This window comes from Moschus berezovskii, chromosome 1 (genome assembly GCF_049115385.1).
Source record: "Moschus berezovskii isolate FMDL1 chromosome 1, NW_MosBer_1.0, whole genome shotgun sequence".
Classification (NCBI taxonomy): domain Eukaryota; kingdom Metazoa; phylum Chordata; class Mammalia; order Artiodactyla; family Moschidae; genus Moschus; species Moschus berezovskii.
Window position 1 is genome coordinate 62347668 of NC_142460.1, and position 21087 is coordinate 62368754.

At 42.1% G+C, this 21087-nt stretch overlaps 1 protein-coding gene across 1 annotated transcript in view; it reads left to right on the forward strand.

Annotated features, from left to right (window-relative positions):
• Window positions 1-21087, forward strand: part of CRYBG3 (crystallin beta-gamma domain containing 3) — a 133382-nt gene that overhangs the window by 109619 nt on the left and 2676 nt on the right. The window contains exons 18-20 of the mRNA XM_055400895.2: window positions 10503-10642; window positions 12626-12749; window positions 17367-17525. Of these exons, the coding sequence (XP_055256870.2) occupies window positions 10503-10642; window positions 12626-12749; window positions 17367-17525 (423 nt within the window). The remainder of the gene's footprint in view (window positions 1-10502; window positions 10643-12625; window positions 12750-17366; window positions 17526-21087) is intronic.

Sequence of the window (21087 nt, forward strand, 5' to 3'; positions counted from 1 at the left end):
GAAATGTTTGCTAAATTGAATAATGTCATCTTCCTTCTAAACAATAAGAAATAAGACAAGATTTTATCAGGTGCTTTGTTTTTACTATTAACATTTCCAAGTAATTTTCTTTTCTTTTTTTTTTAATTGAAATATTTCAGTTCAGTCGCTCAGTCATGTCCGACTCTTTGCGACCCCATGAATCACAGCACGCCAGGCCTCCCTGACCATCACCAACTCCCGGAGTTCACTCAAACTCATGTCCATCAAGTTGGTGATGCCATCCAGCCATTTTGTTCTCTGTCGTCCCCTTCTCCTCCCGCCCCCAATTCTTCCCAGCAACAGAGTCTTTTCCAGTGAGTCAGCTCGTCGCATGAGGTGGCCAAAGTTTTGGAGTTTCAGCTTTAGCATCAGTGCTTCCAATGAACACCCAGGACTGACCTCCTTTGCGATAGACTGGTTGGATATCCTTGCAGTCCAAGGGATTCTCAAGAGTCTTCTCCAGCACCACAGTTCAAAAGCATCAATTCTTTGGCGATCAGCTTTCTTCACAGTCCAACTCTCACATCCATATATGACCACTGGAAAAAACATAGCCTTGACTAGATGGACCTTGGTTGGCAAAGTAATGTCTCTGCTTTTTAATATACTATCTAGGTTGGTCATAACTTTCCTTCCAAGGAGTAAGCATCTTTTAATTTCATGGCTGCAATCAGCATCCACAGTGATTTTGGAGCCCAAAAAATAAAGTCTGACACTGTTTCCACTGTTTCCCCATCTATTTCCCATGAAGTGATGGGGCCAGATGCCATGATCTTCGTTTTCTGAATGTTGAGCTTCAAGCCAACCTTTTCACTCTCCTCTTTCACTTTCATCAAGAGGCTTTTGAGTTCCTCTTCACTTTCTGCCATATGGGTGGTGTCATCTGCATATCTGAGGTTATTGATATTTCTCCCAGCAATCTTGATTCCAACTTGTGTTTCTTCCAGTCCAGCATTCCTCATGATGTACTCTACATACAAGTTAACTAAGCAGGGTGACAATATACAACCTTGACATACTCCTTTTCCTATTTGGAACCAGTCTGTTCCATGTACAGTTCTGACTGTTGCTTCCTGACCTGCATACAGGTTTCTCAAGAGGCAGGTCAGGTGGTCTGGTATTCCCATCTCTTTCAGAATGTTCCACAGTTTATTGTGATCCACACAATCAAAGGCTTTGGCATAGTCAATGAAGCAGAAATAGATGTTTTTTTGGAACTCTCTTGCTTTTCCCATGATCCAGCGGATGTTGGCAATTTGATCTCTGGTGCTTCTGCCTTTTCTAAAACCTGCTTGAACATCTGGACGTTCACGGTTCACGTACTGCTGAAACCTGGCTTGGAGAATTGACTTTACTAGCATGGGAGATGAGTGCAATTGTGCGGTAGTTTGAGCATTCTTTGGCATTCCCTTTCTTTGGGATTGGAATAAAGACTGACCTTTTCCAGTCCTGTCCACTGCTGAGTTTTCCAAATTTGCTGGCATATTGAGTGCAACACTTTCACAGCATCATCTTTCAAGATTTGAAATAGCTCAACTGGAATTCCATCACCTCCACTAGCTTTGTTAGTAGTGATGCTTTCTAAGGCCCACTTGACTTCACATTCCAAGATGTCTGGCTCTAGGTCAGTGATCACGTTATCCTATCTTGGTTGTGAAGATCTTTTTTATACAGTTCTTCTGTGTATTCTTGCCACCGCTTCTTAGTATCCTCTGCTTCTGTTAGGTCCATACCATTTCTGTCTTTTATCGAGCTCATCTTTGCATAAAATGTTCCCTTGGAATGTCTAATTTTCTTGAAGAGATCTCTTGTTTTTCCTATTCTGTTGTTTTCCTCTATTTCTTTGCATTGATCGCTGAGGAAGGCTTTCTTATCTCTCCTTGCTATTCTTTGGAACTCTGCATTCAGATGCTTATATTTTTCCTTTTCTCCTTTGCTTTTCGCTTCTCTTCTTTTCACAGCTATTTGTAAGGCCTCCTCAGACAGCCATTTTGCTTTTTTGCATTTCTTTTCCATGGGGATGGTCTTGGTCCCTGTCTCCTGTACAATGTCACAAACCTCCGTCCAGAGTTCATCAGGCACTCTATCAATCAGATCTAGTCCCTTAAATCTATTTCTCACTTCCACTGTATAATCATAAGGGATTTGATTTAGGTCATATCTGAATGGTCTAGTGGTTTTCCCCTACTTTCTTCAATTTAAGTCTGAATTTGGCAATAAGGAGTTCATGATCTGAGCCACAGTCAGCTCCTGGTCTTGTTTTTGCTAACTGTATACAGCTTCTCCATCTTTGGCTGCAAAGCATATAATCAGTCTGATTTTGGTGTTGACCATCTGGTGATGTCCACGTGTAGAGTCTTCTCTTGTGTTGTTGGAAGAGGGTGTTTGCTGTGACCAGTGCGTTCTCTTGGCAAAACTCTGTTAGCCTTCACCCTGTTTCATTCCGTGCTCCAAGGCCAAATTTGCCTGTTACTCCAGGTGTTTCTTGACTTCCTAGTTTTGCATTCCAGTCCCCTATAATGAAAAGGACATCATAAGGCACCTTTATTTAGTCTTTAAGACACTAAGACAGACTTTTTCACAAGATATTTTTTGAGTAGCTGCCATGTACCAGCCTCTAATAAAAAATGTGAATGGTGAACAAAATAGACAAAGTTCCACATTCTCACTCCCGGGATGACCTCTTTGTCCAGTCAGTGTGATCTTTGAACAGGACGTTCCCTTTTTTTATGTTTTTGTCAGAGCTCTCTTTCTCTCTCTCTGCCCCTTCTCCTACCTTTACTCCCCCCATAGGCTTCAGTTCAGTTCAGTTCAGTTCAGTCGCTCAGTCGTGTCCGACTCTCCGCGACCCCATGAATCACAGGCTCTAACCTAAGATGTTCTGTGTAATTACACAAACCATACTTCTAACCCCCACATATGCTCATTTCAATAATCTTTTAATTATGTGCTTTCAGGTTATAGTTTATATATTCTCTGGAGTGAAAGATTACAGCTTTGGCTCCATATTGACACTGAGCTGACCAATACAATTTAACATTTGCTTTGTCTTTAAAGTTAGGAAAAGACCATTTGACAGTCTTCATTCTACCTCAGAGACTTTCTATATGGATAAAAAGTGAATGAAAAAAATATATAAAATACATATGTTCTCTTTACCATCTTGAAAACTTGTGCAGTTGATGAAGAAGGAAATTGCCTGAGCTTATATTCAAGTCTGTATAGTTTTGAAAAATACCAAAGCTTAGTAGTTAGATTTAAACATTTTATCCAATATAATAGAAGTTGTGCTGATGTAAATGTAATCCTTCCAGCAGAGTAATTGTACACAGGGTCTCCAAGCTTCACATTTATTTATTTACTCTTTATGTATGTATTTGGCTACCATGGGTCATGGCACACGAGCTCTTCCCTGCATCATGCGGGATCTTTCGTTGTGGCACGTGGACTCTCTATTTGTGACGTGGGCTCAGTGGTCAAGGTGCATCAGCTCCAGAGCTCACAGGCTTCAGTAGTTGTGGCACACAGGCTCCCTAGTGGTGGCGCACGAGCTCTGGAGCCCACGGGCTCAATAGGTGGGGTGTACGGGCTGAGTTGCTCCCTGGAGTATGGGATCTTAGCTCCCTGACCAGGGATTGAACCCGCATCCCCTGAATTGTCAGGTAGATTCTTAACCACTGGACCATCAGGGAAGTCCCAAGTGGTGGACACACCTGTTAAATTGCTGAGATAGGTAAGAATGGGGGTCATAGACATTGCCCAGCTGAGCAAGATGAAGTCATCTGCGTCAGATAGTATCACACCTGCCAATCAAAAATAATCTACATGATGGAATTACTTAGAACATTTTAGAACTGTAGTGAAGGGGCACAGCCTCTGAAGCCATTCTGTCTAGTTTCTAGTTCTTTTACTTCCTGTGTGTGACCTGTGCCTTAATTCTTCATCTACATGGCATGGATAATAATGGTACCCATGTCAAAGGAAAGTTGCATGGATTACAGGAGTGAATACGGTTTTGTAGTTCCCAACATGAATGTATTTTGGGATTTTGGATTTTTCACATTTTAAACAATATATGATTTGGTTCATAGACAGCATGTATCCCCAGAAATATTCTGGGCAGTACCCCATAATTAAACACATTTCTATTTCTGTAGCAAAATATAATCATAGCTATTCAGATCGGATAAATATTATAAATAGTCTTCTGCTTATTCAGGTCAGATTTTGTTGCCAAATAAATTAGGTTTAAAAAAAAACTTAGAAAATATATATATACACCTCTCCATCCATCATTTACAAACATTTATATGTAGTTCATGTGTGTGTGTGTGTCTGTATGTGTGTATGATGCCCAGCGCATGCTGTCACATGTTAATTATTAATATTGTTATCATTTAAAATATTTAGTTGATAGACTGATGAGTTTTTTAATGCAGTTTAAATACTCTTTTTCTTCCTTATCCACATTCCTCCTTTTAGAAACTGTATCCTCATTGCATGATTTAGACTTGACCCAGCAGGAATGCCCTGTTCTGTTCCTGCTGATACCTAAGAAGAGTGTTTGGCCCCAAATAGTTGGCTGTCTTCTGAGTTAGCATGGCCTGAAGCCAAGAGATTTGTAGAGATCAAATGGTAGTTAAATTCTGGTGGTTTCCTTGGAAAGGTCAGATTGCTCTGTCATCGTCTGTTTTAAAGACTATTAGTAGTATATATATATATATTCTTCCTATCTTCATGTTTGGAAAATGTATCAGAAAAATAAGACTTTTAAATCCTTCTTTCTATTTCTTTCAGTGCTTTCTACTTCTGAATGATTCCTAATCTTCCTAATCTCCCTAACCTTTAAGTACATTTATAAATTTAAGTACAGTTGACCCTTGAACAAATGCAGGGGGTTAGAGATGCCCACCTCCCCCACCCCATCCACTGTAAGCGGTAGAAAGTCTGCGTTTGGCTGTTTCTACCTCAAAACAAAGGACTGGATAAATGTTTCATCCAAGGGCAGGAAGATGAAACAATTTCGGTAGAATCAGGACTCAAACCCACTTCTTCCAATTCCATACATTGTGACCTCCAATGAACACAGACTTTCCCCCACACTTGAGTTAATTGAAAGAACTGTAAAATGAAAATATTTACTGAAAAAAAATCCACAAATGAATCTGCACGATTCAAACATATATTGTTCAAAGATCAACTGTGTATGTATAAATTAAGACCAATATAAATAAAATAGTTTAAAGAGCAAGTTGGACTTGGGCTTCCCAGGTGGCACTAGTGGTAAAGAACCCACCTGGCAATGCAGGAGACATAAGTGACATGGGTTCGATCCCTAGGTTGGGAAGATCCACTGGAGGAGGAAATGGCAACCCACTCCAGTATTCTTGTGTGGAGAATTCCATGGACAGAGGATCCTTGTGGGTAACAGTCCATAGGGTCTCAAAGAGTCGGACATGACCGAAGCGACTTATCACACAACACAGAGAGAGAGTAAATATATATCAGACCTCTAAAGAGGGCATGAATTTAAACTTAGAAACAATAGATGTTCTCAGGAAAGTTTGATAAATGGGACCACATGATGATATCCTGTTGTTGTTAATGGAAAAGAAGGACATTTGTCCATGTTGGTTAGTCATGTTTCATCCTTGGCTAATGCTGTTGGTTTGTGTTCTTCACCCATTTATGTATTGGGTCTCTTAGAGGATCCTTACTGAGTTCAGTAAACTGATACAAATACCCTCCTCTGTCATTTTCTGCAATTATTTTCTCAGTCTTCCTCCTTCATCATTTTTAAAACAATTTGTGAGATCCGTCCATCAAATTTTCCATTGTCCGTTGTTGTTCAGTTGCTAAGTTGTGTCTGACTCTTTGCAACCTCGTGGACAGCAGCATGCCAGGGTCCCCGTCCTTCACTGTCTCCCAGAGTTTGCTCAGATTCATGTCCAGAATCAGTGATGCTATCTAACCATCTTTTCCTCTGTTGCCCTCTTCTCCTTTTGCCTTCAGTCTTTCCCAGCATCAGGGTCTTTTCCAGTGAGTCTGCTCTTGGCATCATCACACTATTATCTTAAGGCAAATTCCTCGGTATAGAATTCCTAGATTGCCTTTGAACTGGAGAGTGAATTTGATGCAGTCTGAATGATAATGACAGCCTTTTAAAAATGTTTTTATGGACATTCCCCAAAAGGAAGACAACAAATGTAAATATGGAGAACCTATTTTCTTAAAATATCACTTTTAACTTTTAAATTATATCCTCACATAAGCTTTTCATTTTTTCCTGTGGAATATAAAACAGTTACATCATTAGATGCTTCTAATGTAAGGGTCTGTTGCTCTCGGCACAGCAAACTCTTCACTTGGGTAGAGTGTTGCTGGCAGTGGACCATGAGTCCACCAAGCTCCTTGCCTGTCTGCCCTTCCTTTCTGATTAGTAACTCAACAAGTAGAGGTAAGTGGAAATGCTTTTCTATGAGCTTGAGGGTGAAGATGTTGGGAAAAGTCCAGCAATGAAGTCAGGGTCTTATCTGTGGATTGTGATTGTCCGTTCGATTTCAGTCACCAGTTTTAGTGACTAACTTAGCGCCTGCTATTGGCTGCATTTCTAACCTGCTATTCTGGACTCTCCTGTAAGGACATTTCTTCTATAAATTGTTCAGATGCTTCCAATTTTTATTTTGCAGATAGCAGAGGAGAAGCCTGATCCCATGTGCAGTCACTCAGGAACTCAGTGACTTGAGACGAATATCCATTCCTGACCCAGTTTATGTTGTTTACTGAAGGAAAATCGGTGCTTCCCGGGCAGCTTTTTCACACTTAGCTTACTGTCTCACTGTATGCCGTGATGCTTGCCTTCTTTTCCAGCATATTCAAACCCCTACATCTGTACTGTCCAATACCATAGTAGTAATCACATATAGTTTTTTAGTTAAAGTTAAATAAAACAAATTCAGTCCTTTGGTCACAGGAGTCACATTTCAGATGCTCAATGGCCATAGGTGGCTGGGAGCTACCACACTGAAGAGGCAGGTATGCCGCATGGCTGTCGCTACAGGAAGCTCTATTGAACAATGCTCCACACCTTCCGTGATCCTCAGGCAACCACATAACATAAACATTATTTACATCTTTATGCTTTGTTTAGTCATTCAGTCTTTACCAATTTTAAAAACCTGGAAAATTCTCAGCATCCTTTATCTTTCCTTATATTTCAGAGGAAGCATAGTTCATCCTTTTCAAAGTGATCCTTTCCCTCATAGAGTGATTCCAATCCGAGGTTCTGAACTGGGGCTTGGACCTCACCTCCTTCTCTGGAACCCATCCCTCTAGCCTTGCCTTATTCAGATTCTTCCTATTGATGCTGCCGCCTTCCACCATACCTGCAGGTGTTCACAGAGGCCACAGCCCCTTTCCCTCCTTCTCTTTCTAAATATAGCCTGTATGCCTCATCTCCAGTCTCCCTTACTTATTCCTCAGCCCTGACAGCCTAGCTCCCACCTCTCATCTCTGGTGGATGGCTCGCTAAGCTCCCGTGTTGGTTATCAGCTGCCCCAATTGCTGAACCCAAGCTGCCTTGTCACAGTTACCCTCTTCCTCCACATCAGGGAAGAATTTTATACTGAGGCCAGCTCTTCCTTTTGATTTTCTTTCCCCTTTACTTCTGTGATACGTCCTCTTCTGGCTCCTCTCCAGGTTCATTATTCTGCCACCTCCACAGGCCCGCCTTTCATCACCACTGGCGGGCTCTGTGTGTCAGCGTGGCTCTGTTCTCCTGTTTCCATGCCCTTTCCTGTAACTGACTCCAGTTATTACTCAGGTTCTGGGAGCTCCCAAATGATCATCTCTACATTCGATCCTCTCTCTGAACTCCAGATCAAAGGGCACAGTGTTCACTGGGCACTTCTGTTAGGGCTGTCCTGCCTCTGTCTCAACAATAAAACCTCTGGTTCTCAGTAAAAGTTCTTAGCTGCTCGGCGTGTTTGCTCTCCAGAGTTTCTCATATATGACAAACTGCAGTTGACTTTTTTAAAAAACTTGCTTATTTTGGTTGCACTGGGGACTTCATTGCTGCACACGGGCTTTCTCTAGTTGTAGAGCACAGGATTCTCATTGCAGTGGCTTCTCTTGTTGCAGAGTTCAGATTCTAGAGTGCAGACTCAGCCATTGTGGCGCACAGGCTTGGTTACTGCACAGCAAGTGGAATCTTCCTGGACCAGGGATTGAACCCATGTCCCCTACACTGGCAGGCAGATTCTTATCCACTGTGCCACCAGGGAAGTCCAGGAGTTGACTCCTGAACAATACAGGGGTTAAGGGTGCTGACTGTCCACACAGCTGAAAGTTGGCATATGACTTTACTGTTGGCCCTCCATCTCTGTTTCCACATCCAAGGATTTAGCCAACCCCAGATCATGTAGTGAATATTTATTGCAAAAAATCCTTGCATAAGTGGACCCACGCCGCTCCAGCCCTCATCATTCAAGGGTTGACCGTGCCCCCAGCCACACTCTTACATGTTTTTCTCACTTGCTCATTCATCTGTTTGTCTTACTTGGGCCCTTTTATCACTGTGGTAGTTGTTCTGGCCACCCCTTCTTCACCAGTCCTGACCTTCCACACCCTCCTCCTGTTTTTAGGTCAGGCTCTTTTTCTTTGTTCTAGAAGATTCTTTCTATGTCCTGATACTTACACTCTTATTTTCTTCACTCATTTGTTGCCAGATAAGTTTCCTGAAATCCATTTAAAGAAAAATACACGTAAACTACATTTCTATGCAAACATATGCATAATAATTACCAATTTAAATTTTGAATAAGTATTTCCATAGTTCAAAAATCGAAAAGGACCAGAGGCCTGCAGTGAAGAACTTTGCTCCCACTCCTCCCTTTATCTTCTTAGATCCTAGTTTTCTGACACATTAGCCATGGAGGTGCTTTATACTTGATTTTTTTAAGAAAAATTTTCATGTGTATAAAGCACGTATTAGACATGTGTGTCCATAAATTTTCCCTTTTGTACACAAACTGTTGCATAAAAAGTCTGCTCTTCTGCATTACTCTTCACTTTGTACCTGCTGCTAATGAACATACCTTAGAGATCTTTCATAACAATCTCCTCACTGATTTGTACAGTTGGATAGAATTCCTTCATGAATGCACCAGACATAACCCATGCCCTCATGGTGGACTTTTAAGTCATTCTCCATCTTTGCTATTCCTAACGTGGCTGCCAGGAATAACACTTTCGTAAGTCATTTCAGTCTTATGCAGGTATAGTGAGAGTCTGTTGCTGGACTGTTCATTTACTGTTGTCCAAACAGCCAGTTCCTGCCTATTGTATTACTTCTCATGTACCAGGTTACAGTTGGCTCAGCCCATTCCTCCTCCTCTGCCCAAATGCCTTCCAGGACTCCCAGCTGGCAGTAAATCAGTCTGCTCTGTCAGGGTCAAGGAGAAGCAGGCAGCTCAATACACAGTAGCAAACAGTGAATGGACTTGGCACTGTTTCCCACCAGAGTCTGTCTTTAGGCTACATTGGTTTACTTGCTGTGTCCCTAACATAGCTCATGCATTTCTGTTCCCTTCTTTGCACAGAGCACCTTCCCTCTGCTCTCCTTAGGCTTCTGCAGGTCACTGGCATCTTTTGAGACTGAACTCACACACCACCATGTTTGTGAAGCCTCCTTGATTCCTACAGCCTTCTGCTAAAAAGAATGTGGGCTTCCACTGGGTATTTTCATAGGGCATCTTTTTTTCTACCCTGGATTACTTTACGATGTGTATGCAGTTCTCCTAGTGTAGCTACTAGTTAGTAATGCCTCAAACATAAGGATGTTGACTTGTTTTGATTTCTCATCCCACAAAAGTCTCCTAGCATGATTATCTTGTATACACAAATGAATGAAAGAGAGCAAAATTGATTCTGTTCTTGTCTGACATGAGGGGGAATAAGTACTTTTTATGTTGAAATCACTCCCACCCCTTTGCACTCTGGCTTTTTGTTGTTATTATTGTTAAATTAAAAATACCTTCTCCCTTCTAGGAATACCTTTAAGAGCCTAGAGCCATGAAGTCTTATATCCTCAGTGATTACTCCTGTGACCTCCTGGGAAGAGAGAGTGCTGTTCCGTTCTGTGTTTATTCTGTAACCAGCTAAAAGTACCTGCAGGACCAAAAACATGGTCTGTCTTATAGCACATTCAGACCTTAATATGTGACTGGAACAGGTCTCTATTTTTATTGTGAGATTGACTGCTTTTCTAAAATTTCAATTTTAATTTACAAAAAAAATTGAGTAAGCATTATTAATGGCATCTAGTCTCACCACTGCAGCTTTGACAATAGCATCATTAGCAGGTGCAGCAGTCAACTGTATGCATTTGAGAAGTCGTGGATCTAGGACGCCCTGCACTGTGACTGGATGTCACCGAGGTATAACCACCCTCTGGCGATGCTTTCTCTTTTCTCTGCTTTTAGGTTTTTGAGGAGCCCTCCCTCAGCCTATTTGCTCTGGAACGCTGTGAGGGAAGAGAGCTACACCTAGAAGAGGCTGTGAATTCTGTTCTGAACAAGGACCTGCACTTCTACACCCAGTCCGTGTGGGTGAAAAGTGGACTGTAAGTATGGGGCTGGGCCTGCTTCAGTCACTGTGGCAGGTCAGCATTGCACAGGAGCTTTCTATCCCCTACTGCCTGTTACTTGGTGTGATGGGACCCTCACTTCTTTTGTCTCCATGTAATAATCGTAGTTTCTCTCAAATAAGAGAAGACTGTGGACTGTGTCCAGTATGTAGTAGCAGGCAGTGATCTGGGAGAAGGACTGCCATGTGTTCAAAGCATGGGTCCTAGAGTGGGTGGGTCAGATGACTGTAACGATTTGAGCCCTCTTTCCTTTTGGAAGGAACCTAATTGAATCAATGACCTTGACTAGGTGAGAGACCATTACCTGCTTAAGACGAGTGACGAAAACTAACAGGGCTTTTTGGTGTTTTGATTTGATGTCTTGTTTATGCTAGAGCTGTTTTGATCTAGGGCACTTATTTTCATGCTCGGTGTCCTGGCTGACCCAGCCTGCCTACCAGTGTTGCTGCTTATGCAGGATGTTGGGCAGGGTGGGTGCAGGTCATATGGGGCCTGCACTTTTACAGTCTGGGAAGATGACTCTAAGAAAAGAAATGAAAAGCGATGGGTATATAAATTAGGCATGAACTGGCATATTTATTCAGGACAGAAATGGTAAGTGGCCAAAAAGTGAGGGGCCCTGAAGTTGAAGCTTTCATGCTTCCTAAAAAATCTTCATCTCAGGCCATTTCTGAGAGTGGCTGTCAGCCTAGCCTGCCCCTCCTCCTGCACCTTTGGTGTTTTGGTACCAAAAGTCATCCAAAAGAACACACATTGCTCTCTATAATTAATATAAGGATGCCGTTTGTGTGTCTTATGACTTTGAAATTGTGTGACAATCAACTCTCCTTGTTAAATTGTCTGGGGATAATGAAAGAGAAAGCCGAGACTATAAACTGATTTGAAAATGAAGTTTAACAGTTATAATTAGTTTCTGTATCACTCACGTGTGCGGCAGTTTAAATTTTCTTCTGCAAGGTATTTCACACAGTCTGATGTTTATTAAACATAAATTGGTTTATTCTTTCTAAGCATAAAATCCGTATTGTATTCCAGTATGTTACTGACTGGAACTCTGAGCTGAATTTTACGTCCCTGTGATGTAGAACTTGCACAGCATTTTTATATGTTTCTTTTCTTTACATTTCTAAGTGGAACTGATCATTACTAGCTCACGTCTAGAAATTTCTCATGAACATTTTTCACTCTCTTGTAGAAAACTGGTCCCATTTTACTTTAACATTCTTATTTCTTCTCACTTCCCCTTATGGTTCTGGATTCTTTGTGAGAGAATCGGTACACAGGATAGGAAGAGGGAAGACTGTGTGAAGGTTTTCCTAGGCTACAAATGGCTCCCAGGATACCAGTTCATGCACAACTAGCTGTCAAGGACGTGGGACAGCAAGCCTGAGAGCGGGAGAGGAAGCCGGTATTTTTTAACTGGGTAATTAGGGAGGGATTATCGTCTGAGTCTTAGAATGTTAGGGGGAGAAACCTGGTATTATCCAAATAACACAGAATTCTGGAGCTGGAGGGAACCTTGTTTTGAAAGGAAGACAACCCGTTTCCTGTGATCTTCTGAGCCACAGTCCAGTGCGCTTTCTCCTCATCCTCTTTGGTTTTTCCACTAAAATACAAATCTGGGACTCCCCTGCTGGTCCAGTGGCCAGGACTCTGCACTCCCAATGCAGGCGGTCCGGGTTCAATCCCTGGTCAGGGAACTGGATCCCACGTGCTGCAACTGAGCGTTGTGTGCCACAACTAAAGATCCTGCATGCCACAGCTAAGACCAGGCGCTGCCAAATGAAATCAGTAAATGAAAACGAACACGAAAATACCCAACATTTTTTCTCTTAATAACAATCTACAAACCTAGACGTTTGTAACGAATGAACCCTATATGGTATAGTAAAAGGTATTTTTGATGAGAGATTGCTTTGTTTTAAGCATCCCATTTTTTTCTTTCCTGTTCTCATATAGGTGGATAGCTTATGAAGGACCCAATTTCTTAGGAAGACAAATCCTACTCGAGCCTAATGAGATCCCTAATTGGAGAGCATTCAGTGGATGGAAAACCATTGGTTCCCTCCGTCCTGTGAAGCAGGTACAGAGAAAAGAACCGTATGATCCAATAATAGAGCTCAGTTTCCTAGTAGAAATGTCATAAACCACAGCATCTGAACAGTGGGCCATTTAATTTAGTTTGCCATTTATGTTACAAGAGGATCCCATTAGGATGGGATCATAAAACTAAATCATAAAATTGTACCTAAGGTCAGTGTTGGGTTTTAGCTTGAGTCTTAAGTCTGACTGACCTTGTTGTCTTTTCATGGGAAAATAAGTATCCTGGGAAAGGTTGGGGGCGGGAGGAGAAGGGGACAACAGAGAATGAGATGGCTGGATGGCATCACCGACTCTGTGGACATGAGTTTGAATGAACTCTGGGAGTTGGTGATGGACAGGGAGGCCTGGCGTGCTATGATTCATGGTGTTGCGGAGAGTCAGACACGACTGAGCAACTGAACTGAACTGAAGCTCCATAGCAAACAATGGAAACAAAAATGAACTCTGAGAATGCACTAGTTTCACCTCCTAAGTATTTGGCTCCCCCCAACCCCGCTTATATAATACTCAGGATGGATCCTGGCAATTTAATGAACATAGTATTTATTACACACCTACTGCTTGTCAGTCTTTTATGCAGAAACTTCCCACTGTTCTTTGGGTTCAGTCTCATCTCTTCCATGGCCTGTGTGATCTGGCTCCCCCTGGCTTCTCCAGCCTCGTCTCTGTTTCCCCCTCACACGCTAGCTCTGTGCCATGCACAAGCACAGTGCTTTCCCACACTTACGGGCTCTGTCTAGAAGTTTCTTCCTTCATTCTTTGCCTGGCTAGTTCTTTGTCCTTCTTTAAGTTCATCTGAAGTGTCAGGCCCTCCAGGAAGTCTCTCTTTCTCTCTCTCTCTCTGAATCTAAATTACATCCTTAAAGACCTGGTTCTGTTTCTACAAGATGCTGCCTGAGGTGTGTAATGATGTGTTTTTTGGATTGGGCACTTTCTAGCTCTACAACAAGCCCCGTGAAGGGCTTCTCACTCTGCACTTCTGCCTGTTACAATGTCTGGCACATTGTAGGCACTGAGGGACTATTTTTTCAGTGAAGGAATGTATGTATAAATGGATAAGTTGAATGTTTGATACTATGCAAAAAATAATTACAGAAGATATATAAGGGTAGACATGATTTAGGCCTTACCGGAGCTTAAGTTTTCGTTGGGAAAACATGCCCAACTCAAAGCAGTCATATAAAATGCAAAATGGAGAAGGACCAAGGTAGCAGACTAGAAAGACCCTGAGCTCACCTCCTCTCACAGGCACACCTCAGCCACAACTGTCTGCAGAACGACCATGGATGAAAAAGAGGGACCCACCAGAAAAGATCCTCTACCACTAAAGATACGGAAAAAGGAGCCACTAGGAGTAGGAGAGACAGATTTGCAATATAATCAGATCACATCTCCTGGGTGGGTGACCCAATACTGGAGAATAGTTCTTCCAAAGGAGTGAGAGTCTGAGCCCCACATTGGGCACCCAAGCCTGGGGACACTGCACCGGGAAGAGATCCCCTATAGTATTTGGGCAGAAGAACTGAAGAGACATTTTTCCAAAAAGGAAATGCAGATGGCCAACAGGCACATAAAAATATGCTCAGCATCACTAGTCATCAGAGAAGTACAAACTAAAACCATTATCGGATATCACCTCCCACCTGTCAGAACGCTGTCTATCAAAAAGAATGCAAAAGAGAAATGTTTTTTTGATGAACAGATGAACGGATAAAGACACACGTGTGTGTGCTCATGAGCGTGCACATATGTGCACACCATGCTCATTCCCACTACTGTTCTGTCGGTTCAGATCCTAGCTCTGCCACTCAGAAGCAGTGCGACTTTGAGTGAGTCACTCCACTTCTTGGCATCTCAGATTTGTCACCGGTGAAACCGTGATCCCATTGCTTACCCCTCAGTATCATCATGAGGATTAAATCATCGTGAGGACGGACACAACATCTGGCTCATGTTGCTGTGGTGACACCTTTATTTTGAAAGATTTTTATTCCCAATGTCCTTGGAGAGAACCAGAGATGCCCGGCTGAGGGATACTAAGCATCAGTGCGCTTCCCTGGCACAGTGTGTGGTACAGATCTTCCTGCACTGCATCTTGCTCATTCCTCAGACCTGTCACACAGGATGATAGGGAACTGCCCTGAAAAGCCGTGGTGAAAAAGTACGGCAGAAGTGGGATTTTGGTTTAGCTTATATATTAGTAGTAACACTTAATCCCATGTTGTTAGAAACTCTGGAAGCCAAGTTGGATGCTGAGAATATTTCCCTCACTTTTGAAAGAGGGTCCCATGCTGGGAAGGATGTCCCTGGCTGTTATTCAAGATAGCTAGAACAGTAGCCTCTGATTCTACATAGAAGTTTTTTTTTTTTTTTAATAACATTGTTACTTTCCTTGAATTCTGCATTAGGAAATTATTCCTAGTTAAACATTTAATTTCAAAATAATACTTAATACTTTCCCTTTGTTTATTTAGGCCACAGCTTTGAAAACCAGCAGAGGAACTCTAGGTACCTTTAACAGTATTACGAGTCTTCTGTCCAATCACTCACCCAGCCCAACCCTGCTTAGCTGACAAGATCAGACAAGACCAGGCGTGTTCAGGGTGGTTTGGCCATAGATGGATGTATTATGGGTCATAATTCCTTTTTTTGGTAGGCCTCTTGGCACTGCTTTGGCTCATATTATTGTTTAGAAATTCAAGAATCATCAAAATGTGAACCTCTGAGGTTGGAAATTAGGGCTTCAGTAAGGCACTTACAGTGCATATCAGTGCTTTAAAGTATAATCACAGAGAAGTCAGACTACAAGTGCATAAGGGGGATTATTACCTTACTTGAGCCAACTGATTAAAAACTATGATGTTTGGTCCTAACATAAGTGAAACTGTCCTTTGTGAAGGTCGCACCTGTTTTCTTACATGTACAAGTAAGCAAACTGTTGTAAAGAATGTAGTGAAGCCTCCAGAATTAATAACTGTAGGAGACTTACAGAATTATATGATTCATAGACTTACAGATTACAGGAATTTAAATACCTTACTGTTGCACTGTGAATTTGGAAATAGTGGTTTGAAACAGTTAAAACACTTTACCAACTAAGAGATCTTTTTCACCTGCTTCACATTACCAGATTTAAAAAACTGTCCTTTTATTTGCTTATTTAAGTGCCCAGAATGTTTATTTCCATAGGAAGGCTAAACATGACACCAATTTACCAAACTTCAACTGGCCTCACATTGAGCCATCTTAAACTTCAAAACAGAATATTCACTGGTGGGCTTACCATAGTGCCTTGTTGCACTTCCCTAGCTCTTATCTTTCTCAGCTTGAAAAGCGCTTCTTTATTCAGTAACAGATCATGTGTTACTGGTATTTGACAAGGTTCTAAGTGGGATGACAACATCTGATCCAAGGCAAGGATACTGAGTGTCCTGTATCACTACATTAAGACTGGAGGCCTAAGTCCTGGGGCTGAGAGAATAGTTCCTGTGATGCTTCAGTCATATGCCTTGTTCTTTTATCATCCTATTCCACTGCCAACTTTGGAATCGGTCTCTTATTCCCCCTGTCTCAGAGTAATGAGTGCATCTCTGCACCGGCCTTAGAGCATCAGAGAGAATAGGGAGGGTTTTGGCACAGGCAAACCTGGTTTTTCCGTATCTGTGTTACCCTTATTTGTAAGAATGCAGGTCATAATTATACTTTCTTTCTGTTTTTCCTGGGGTGGTTTTGTTTTGATTTTTGACCATACCCTGCAACATGCAGGATCTTAGTTTCCCAACCAGGGATCAAACCTGTGCCCCCTGCAGTGGAACTGTGGCGTTTTAACCACCGGACCACCAGGGAAGTCCCTTGTAATCTCTTAAAGGGTTGTTCTGGTCGTTAACTCTGATAGCATTTAGGACTAAGTCTCAATAAATAATAACTGTGATCCTTAGAGGCAAGTCCTAGACTTAGTATCTTATTTGAAAACTTCCTGTATATTTCAGGCCCAAGAGATGAAATTTTTTGTAACCCAATTTTTGAGTAGCTACACAGTGACCACCTATATGCAAGGTCTCTTTCCTTGAAATATCAAGGTCAATTTCAACGAAGTATAAATAGAAACAAAAAAATTACCAGAGGACCCTCAGCCACCTGGGTTTTTCACAGCCTCCCATAGCAGTCATTTGGCACAAGCCAGTGTGTCTTGTTATTGTGCCTTGCCTGCTCAGTTGTTATTCCATGCACGGAGGCAGTACCTCGCCCTTATTCTTACTCCCCAGCCTTCCCCAGACCCGCAAGGACATAGCAGTTACTGCATGAACCTCATCAAGTCCCTAATTCTGCACCCACCCCTTGTCATGGCAGAATGTGAATGAATGAAACTATTACCTTTCACCCTCCCAAGAGTGTACTTCAGAAAAGACAGTAGAGACTGTACAATTTAAGGTATGTGCTCAGTGGTGTAAGGGTTTTTTAATGGAAAATTTGAAACAGGTATAAATAAGCTAACTTCCGTTTCCTCTTACATGTTTCCTTCAAGTTTTCCTTGGAAACGGCTGATTTCCAGATTCAAAAGGTATTTTTCTAACTGGCTCTGCCCCTTCTGCCACAGCCCGCAGTGTATATCAGAATAAGGAACCGAGCCCAGGACGGGTACCTGACCGTCACCGGAAACGTGGCCGACACCAGGGCAACCTCTGTGTGCATCTCTCCCTACAGCGGGAAGAATACTCAGATCTGGCACTACTGTCGAGGACTCTTTAAATCCAAGGTAACCAGCCCCACCGATGCTATAGCTTGCTTGTTGATCTTTGGTCTTTTAGAAACCAGAATCTTCCCAAATCAAATGGCATGATACAGTTAATGCAACTTCCTGTGAATAATTTGCTGCATGATTATAAAAACATTGACATATATTACTGAAGCATTTAAGTGAAATGGACTTACAAACTAGACTTTCTATAGCCAAAAATCCTGTTTTAAAGTAAAAAGACTAATAAATGGTTTTTTTAAAACTAGTGATAAAAGTCATCGTACCCAAATGGATCGTGTGCTTTTCTGAGATGTTTCTTACACTCTGTGGCCCAGATCAGTTTAGCTGTATTTGTGATTCCAAACACACTGAATTGAATCTTTTTAATCTTCAAAACGGGCTTCCCTGGTAGCTCAGCTGGTAAAGAATCTGCCTGCAATGCAGGAGACATAGGTTCGATCCTTGGGTTGGGAAAATCCCCTGGAGGGCATGGCAACCCATTCCAGTATTCTTGCCTGAAGAATCCCCAGGGACAGAGGAGCCTGGCAGGCTACAGTATATGGGGTTAAAAAGAGCTGGACATGACTGAGCAACTAAGCGTATCTTCGAAACAGATAATGAAGGCAGAAAAAAGCTGCTGCTTTTGGAGGAAGTTTAGAAAATAAAACTCAGGTTTCTTTGTTTTTCTGTACCCCTTCTATGACGTTTGATGGAATGGGGAATAAGATACCAGTTTTATTATATCACCAGTGGATTATCGACCTTTTTCTCATGTTTCAGCAGAAATGAAAAGCACTTCAGTTCAGTTCAGTCGCTCAGTCATGTCCGACTCTCCGCGACCCCATGAATCACAGCACGCCAGGCCTCCCTGTCTATCACCAACTCCCGGAGTACACTCAAACTCATGTCCACAGAGTCGGTGATGCCATCCAGCCATCTCATTCTCCGTCGTCCCCTTCTCCTCCCACCCCCAACCTTTCCCAGCATCAGAGTCTTTTCCAGTGAGTCAACTCGTCGCATGAGGTGGCCAAAGTATTGCAGTTTCAGCTTTAGCATCAGTCCCTCCAATGAACATCCAGGATTGATCTCCTTTAGAATGGACTGGTTGGATCTCCTTGCAGTATAAGGGACTCTCAAGAGTCTTCTCCAACACCACAGTTCAAAAGCATCGATTCTTCGGAGATCAGCCTTCTTCACAGTCCAACTCTCACATCCATACATGACCACGGGAAAAACCATAGCCTTGACTAGACGGACCTTGGTTGGCAAAGTAATGTCTCTGCTTTTTAATATACTATCAAGGTTGGTCATAACTTTCCTTCCAAGGAGCAAGCGTCTTTTAATTTCATGGCTGCAGTCAGCATCTGCAGTGATTTTGGAGCCCAAAAAAACAAAGTCTGACACTGTTTCCACTGTTTTTCCATCTATTTCCCATGAAGTGATGGGACCAGATGCCATGATCTTTGTTTTCTGAATGTTGAGCTTCAAACCAACCTTTTCACTCTCCTCTGTCACTTTCATCAAGAGGCTTTTGAGTTCCTCTTCACTTTCTGCCATAAGGGTAGTGTCATCTGCATATCTGAGGTTATTGATATTTCTCCCAACAATCTTGATTCCAGCTTGTGCTTCTTCCAGCCCAGCGTTCCTCATGATGTACTCTGCATATAAGTTAAATAAGCAAGGTGACAATATACAAAAAATGGCAGGATGATTTCTGTTCGTTTCCAAGGCAAACCATTCAATATTACAGTAATCCAGGCCTATGCCCCAACCAGTAATGCTGAAGAAGCCGAAGTTAATCGGTTCTAACCTTTTAGAACTAACACCCAAAAAAGATGTCCTTTTCATTATAGGGGACTGGAATGCAAAAGTAGGAAGTCAAGAAACACTTGGAGTAACGGGCAAATTTGGCCTTGGAGCACGGAATGAAGCAGGGCAAAGGCTAATAGAGTTTTGTCAAGAGAATGCACTGGTCATAGCAAACACCCTCTTCCAACAACACAAGACTCTACACATGGACATCACCAGATGGTCAACACCAAAATCAGATTGATTATATTCTTTGCAACCAAAGATGGAGAAGCTGTATACAGTTAGCGAAAACAAGACCAGGAGCTGACTGTGGCTCAGATCATGAACTCCTTATTGCGAAGTTCAGACTTAAATTGAAGAAAGTAGGGAAAACCACTAGACCATTCAGATATGATCTCAATCAAATCCCTTATGATTATACAGTGGAAGTGAGAAATAGATTTAAGGGACTAGATCTGATTGATAGAGTGCCTGATGAACTCTGGACGGAGGTTCGTGACATTGTACAGGAGATAGGGACCAAGACCATCCCCATGGAAAAGAAATGCAGAAGAGCGAAATGGCTGTCTGAGGAGGCCTTACAAATAGCTGTGAAAAGAAGAGAGGCGAAAAGCAAAGGAGAAAAGGAAAGATATAAGCATCTGAATGCAGAGTTCCAAAGAATAGCAAGGAGAGATAAGAAAGACTTCCTCAGTGATCAATGCAAAGAAATAAAGGAAAAGCACTTAAACGTAATTAATTATCTGGGTATCCAGCACATCACGCAATGTTTTTATAAGAAAAACAAGCTCAACCTTATATATTTAAGCTGACACGGACTCAACATTTAATTCTAATTCAGCAAATCTTTATTTAACAATCTGTTGTCAGATCTGGATGTTCTTTTAAAAACAAATACCTCAGGCTTCCCTGGTGGCTCAATCCAGTCTGCCTGCAATGTGAAAGTGAAAGTCGCTCAGCCGTGTCCGACTCTTTGCAACCCCATGGACTATACATATACAGTCCAGGGAATTCTCCAGGCCAGAATACTGGAGTGGGTAGCCTTTCCCTTCTCCAGGAGATCTTCCAGGAATCGAACCTGGGTCTCCCGCATTGCAGGTAGATTCTTCACCAGCTGAGCCACAAGGAAAGCCCAAGAAAACTGTAGTGGGTAGCCTATCCCTTCTCCAGGGGATCTTCCCAGGCCAGGAATCGAACCAGGGTCTCCTGCATTGCAGGCCAATTCTTTACCAACTGAGCTATGAGGGAAGCAATGCAGAAAACGCAGGTTCAATTCCTGGGTCAGGAAGATCCCCTGGAGAAGAAAATGGCAACCCATTCCAGTATTCTTGCCTGGGAAACCCCATGGACAGAGGAACCTGGTGGGCTCCAGACAGGTGGGATCGCAAGAGTTGGACACGACTTAGTGACTGAACCACCACCACACTGAGACTTACATGATTTCTAAAATGATATGTGATTTTCTGACACTCATCTGTACCATGGAAAATTATGATTCCTTCCAACCACAGCAGTTTGAGAGTCAAGGGATCACAAAAAAAAAATAAAAGTACCTCTAGTTCAGTAGGTTTATTTCAATACTATTGCCTTCCCTCAGCCATAACAACTTAAAAAGTTGACTGAGATTATAATTTTAGATTTAGTTTTAGATCTTGTTTTCTTTTTAGATGGGCTTGTCTGATTTACTTACATGAAAGAAAAAAGACTCAATCCAACTGATTTTGGCAAATGTTTTCTTTTTAGGTGGGCTTGTCTGATTTACATACAT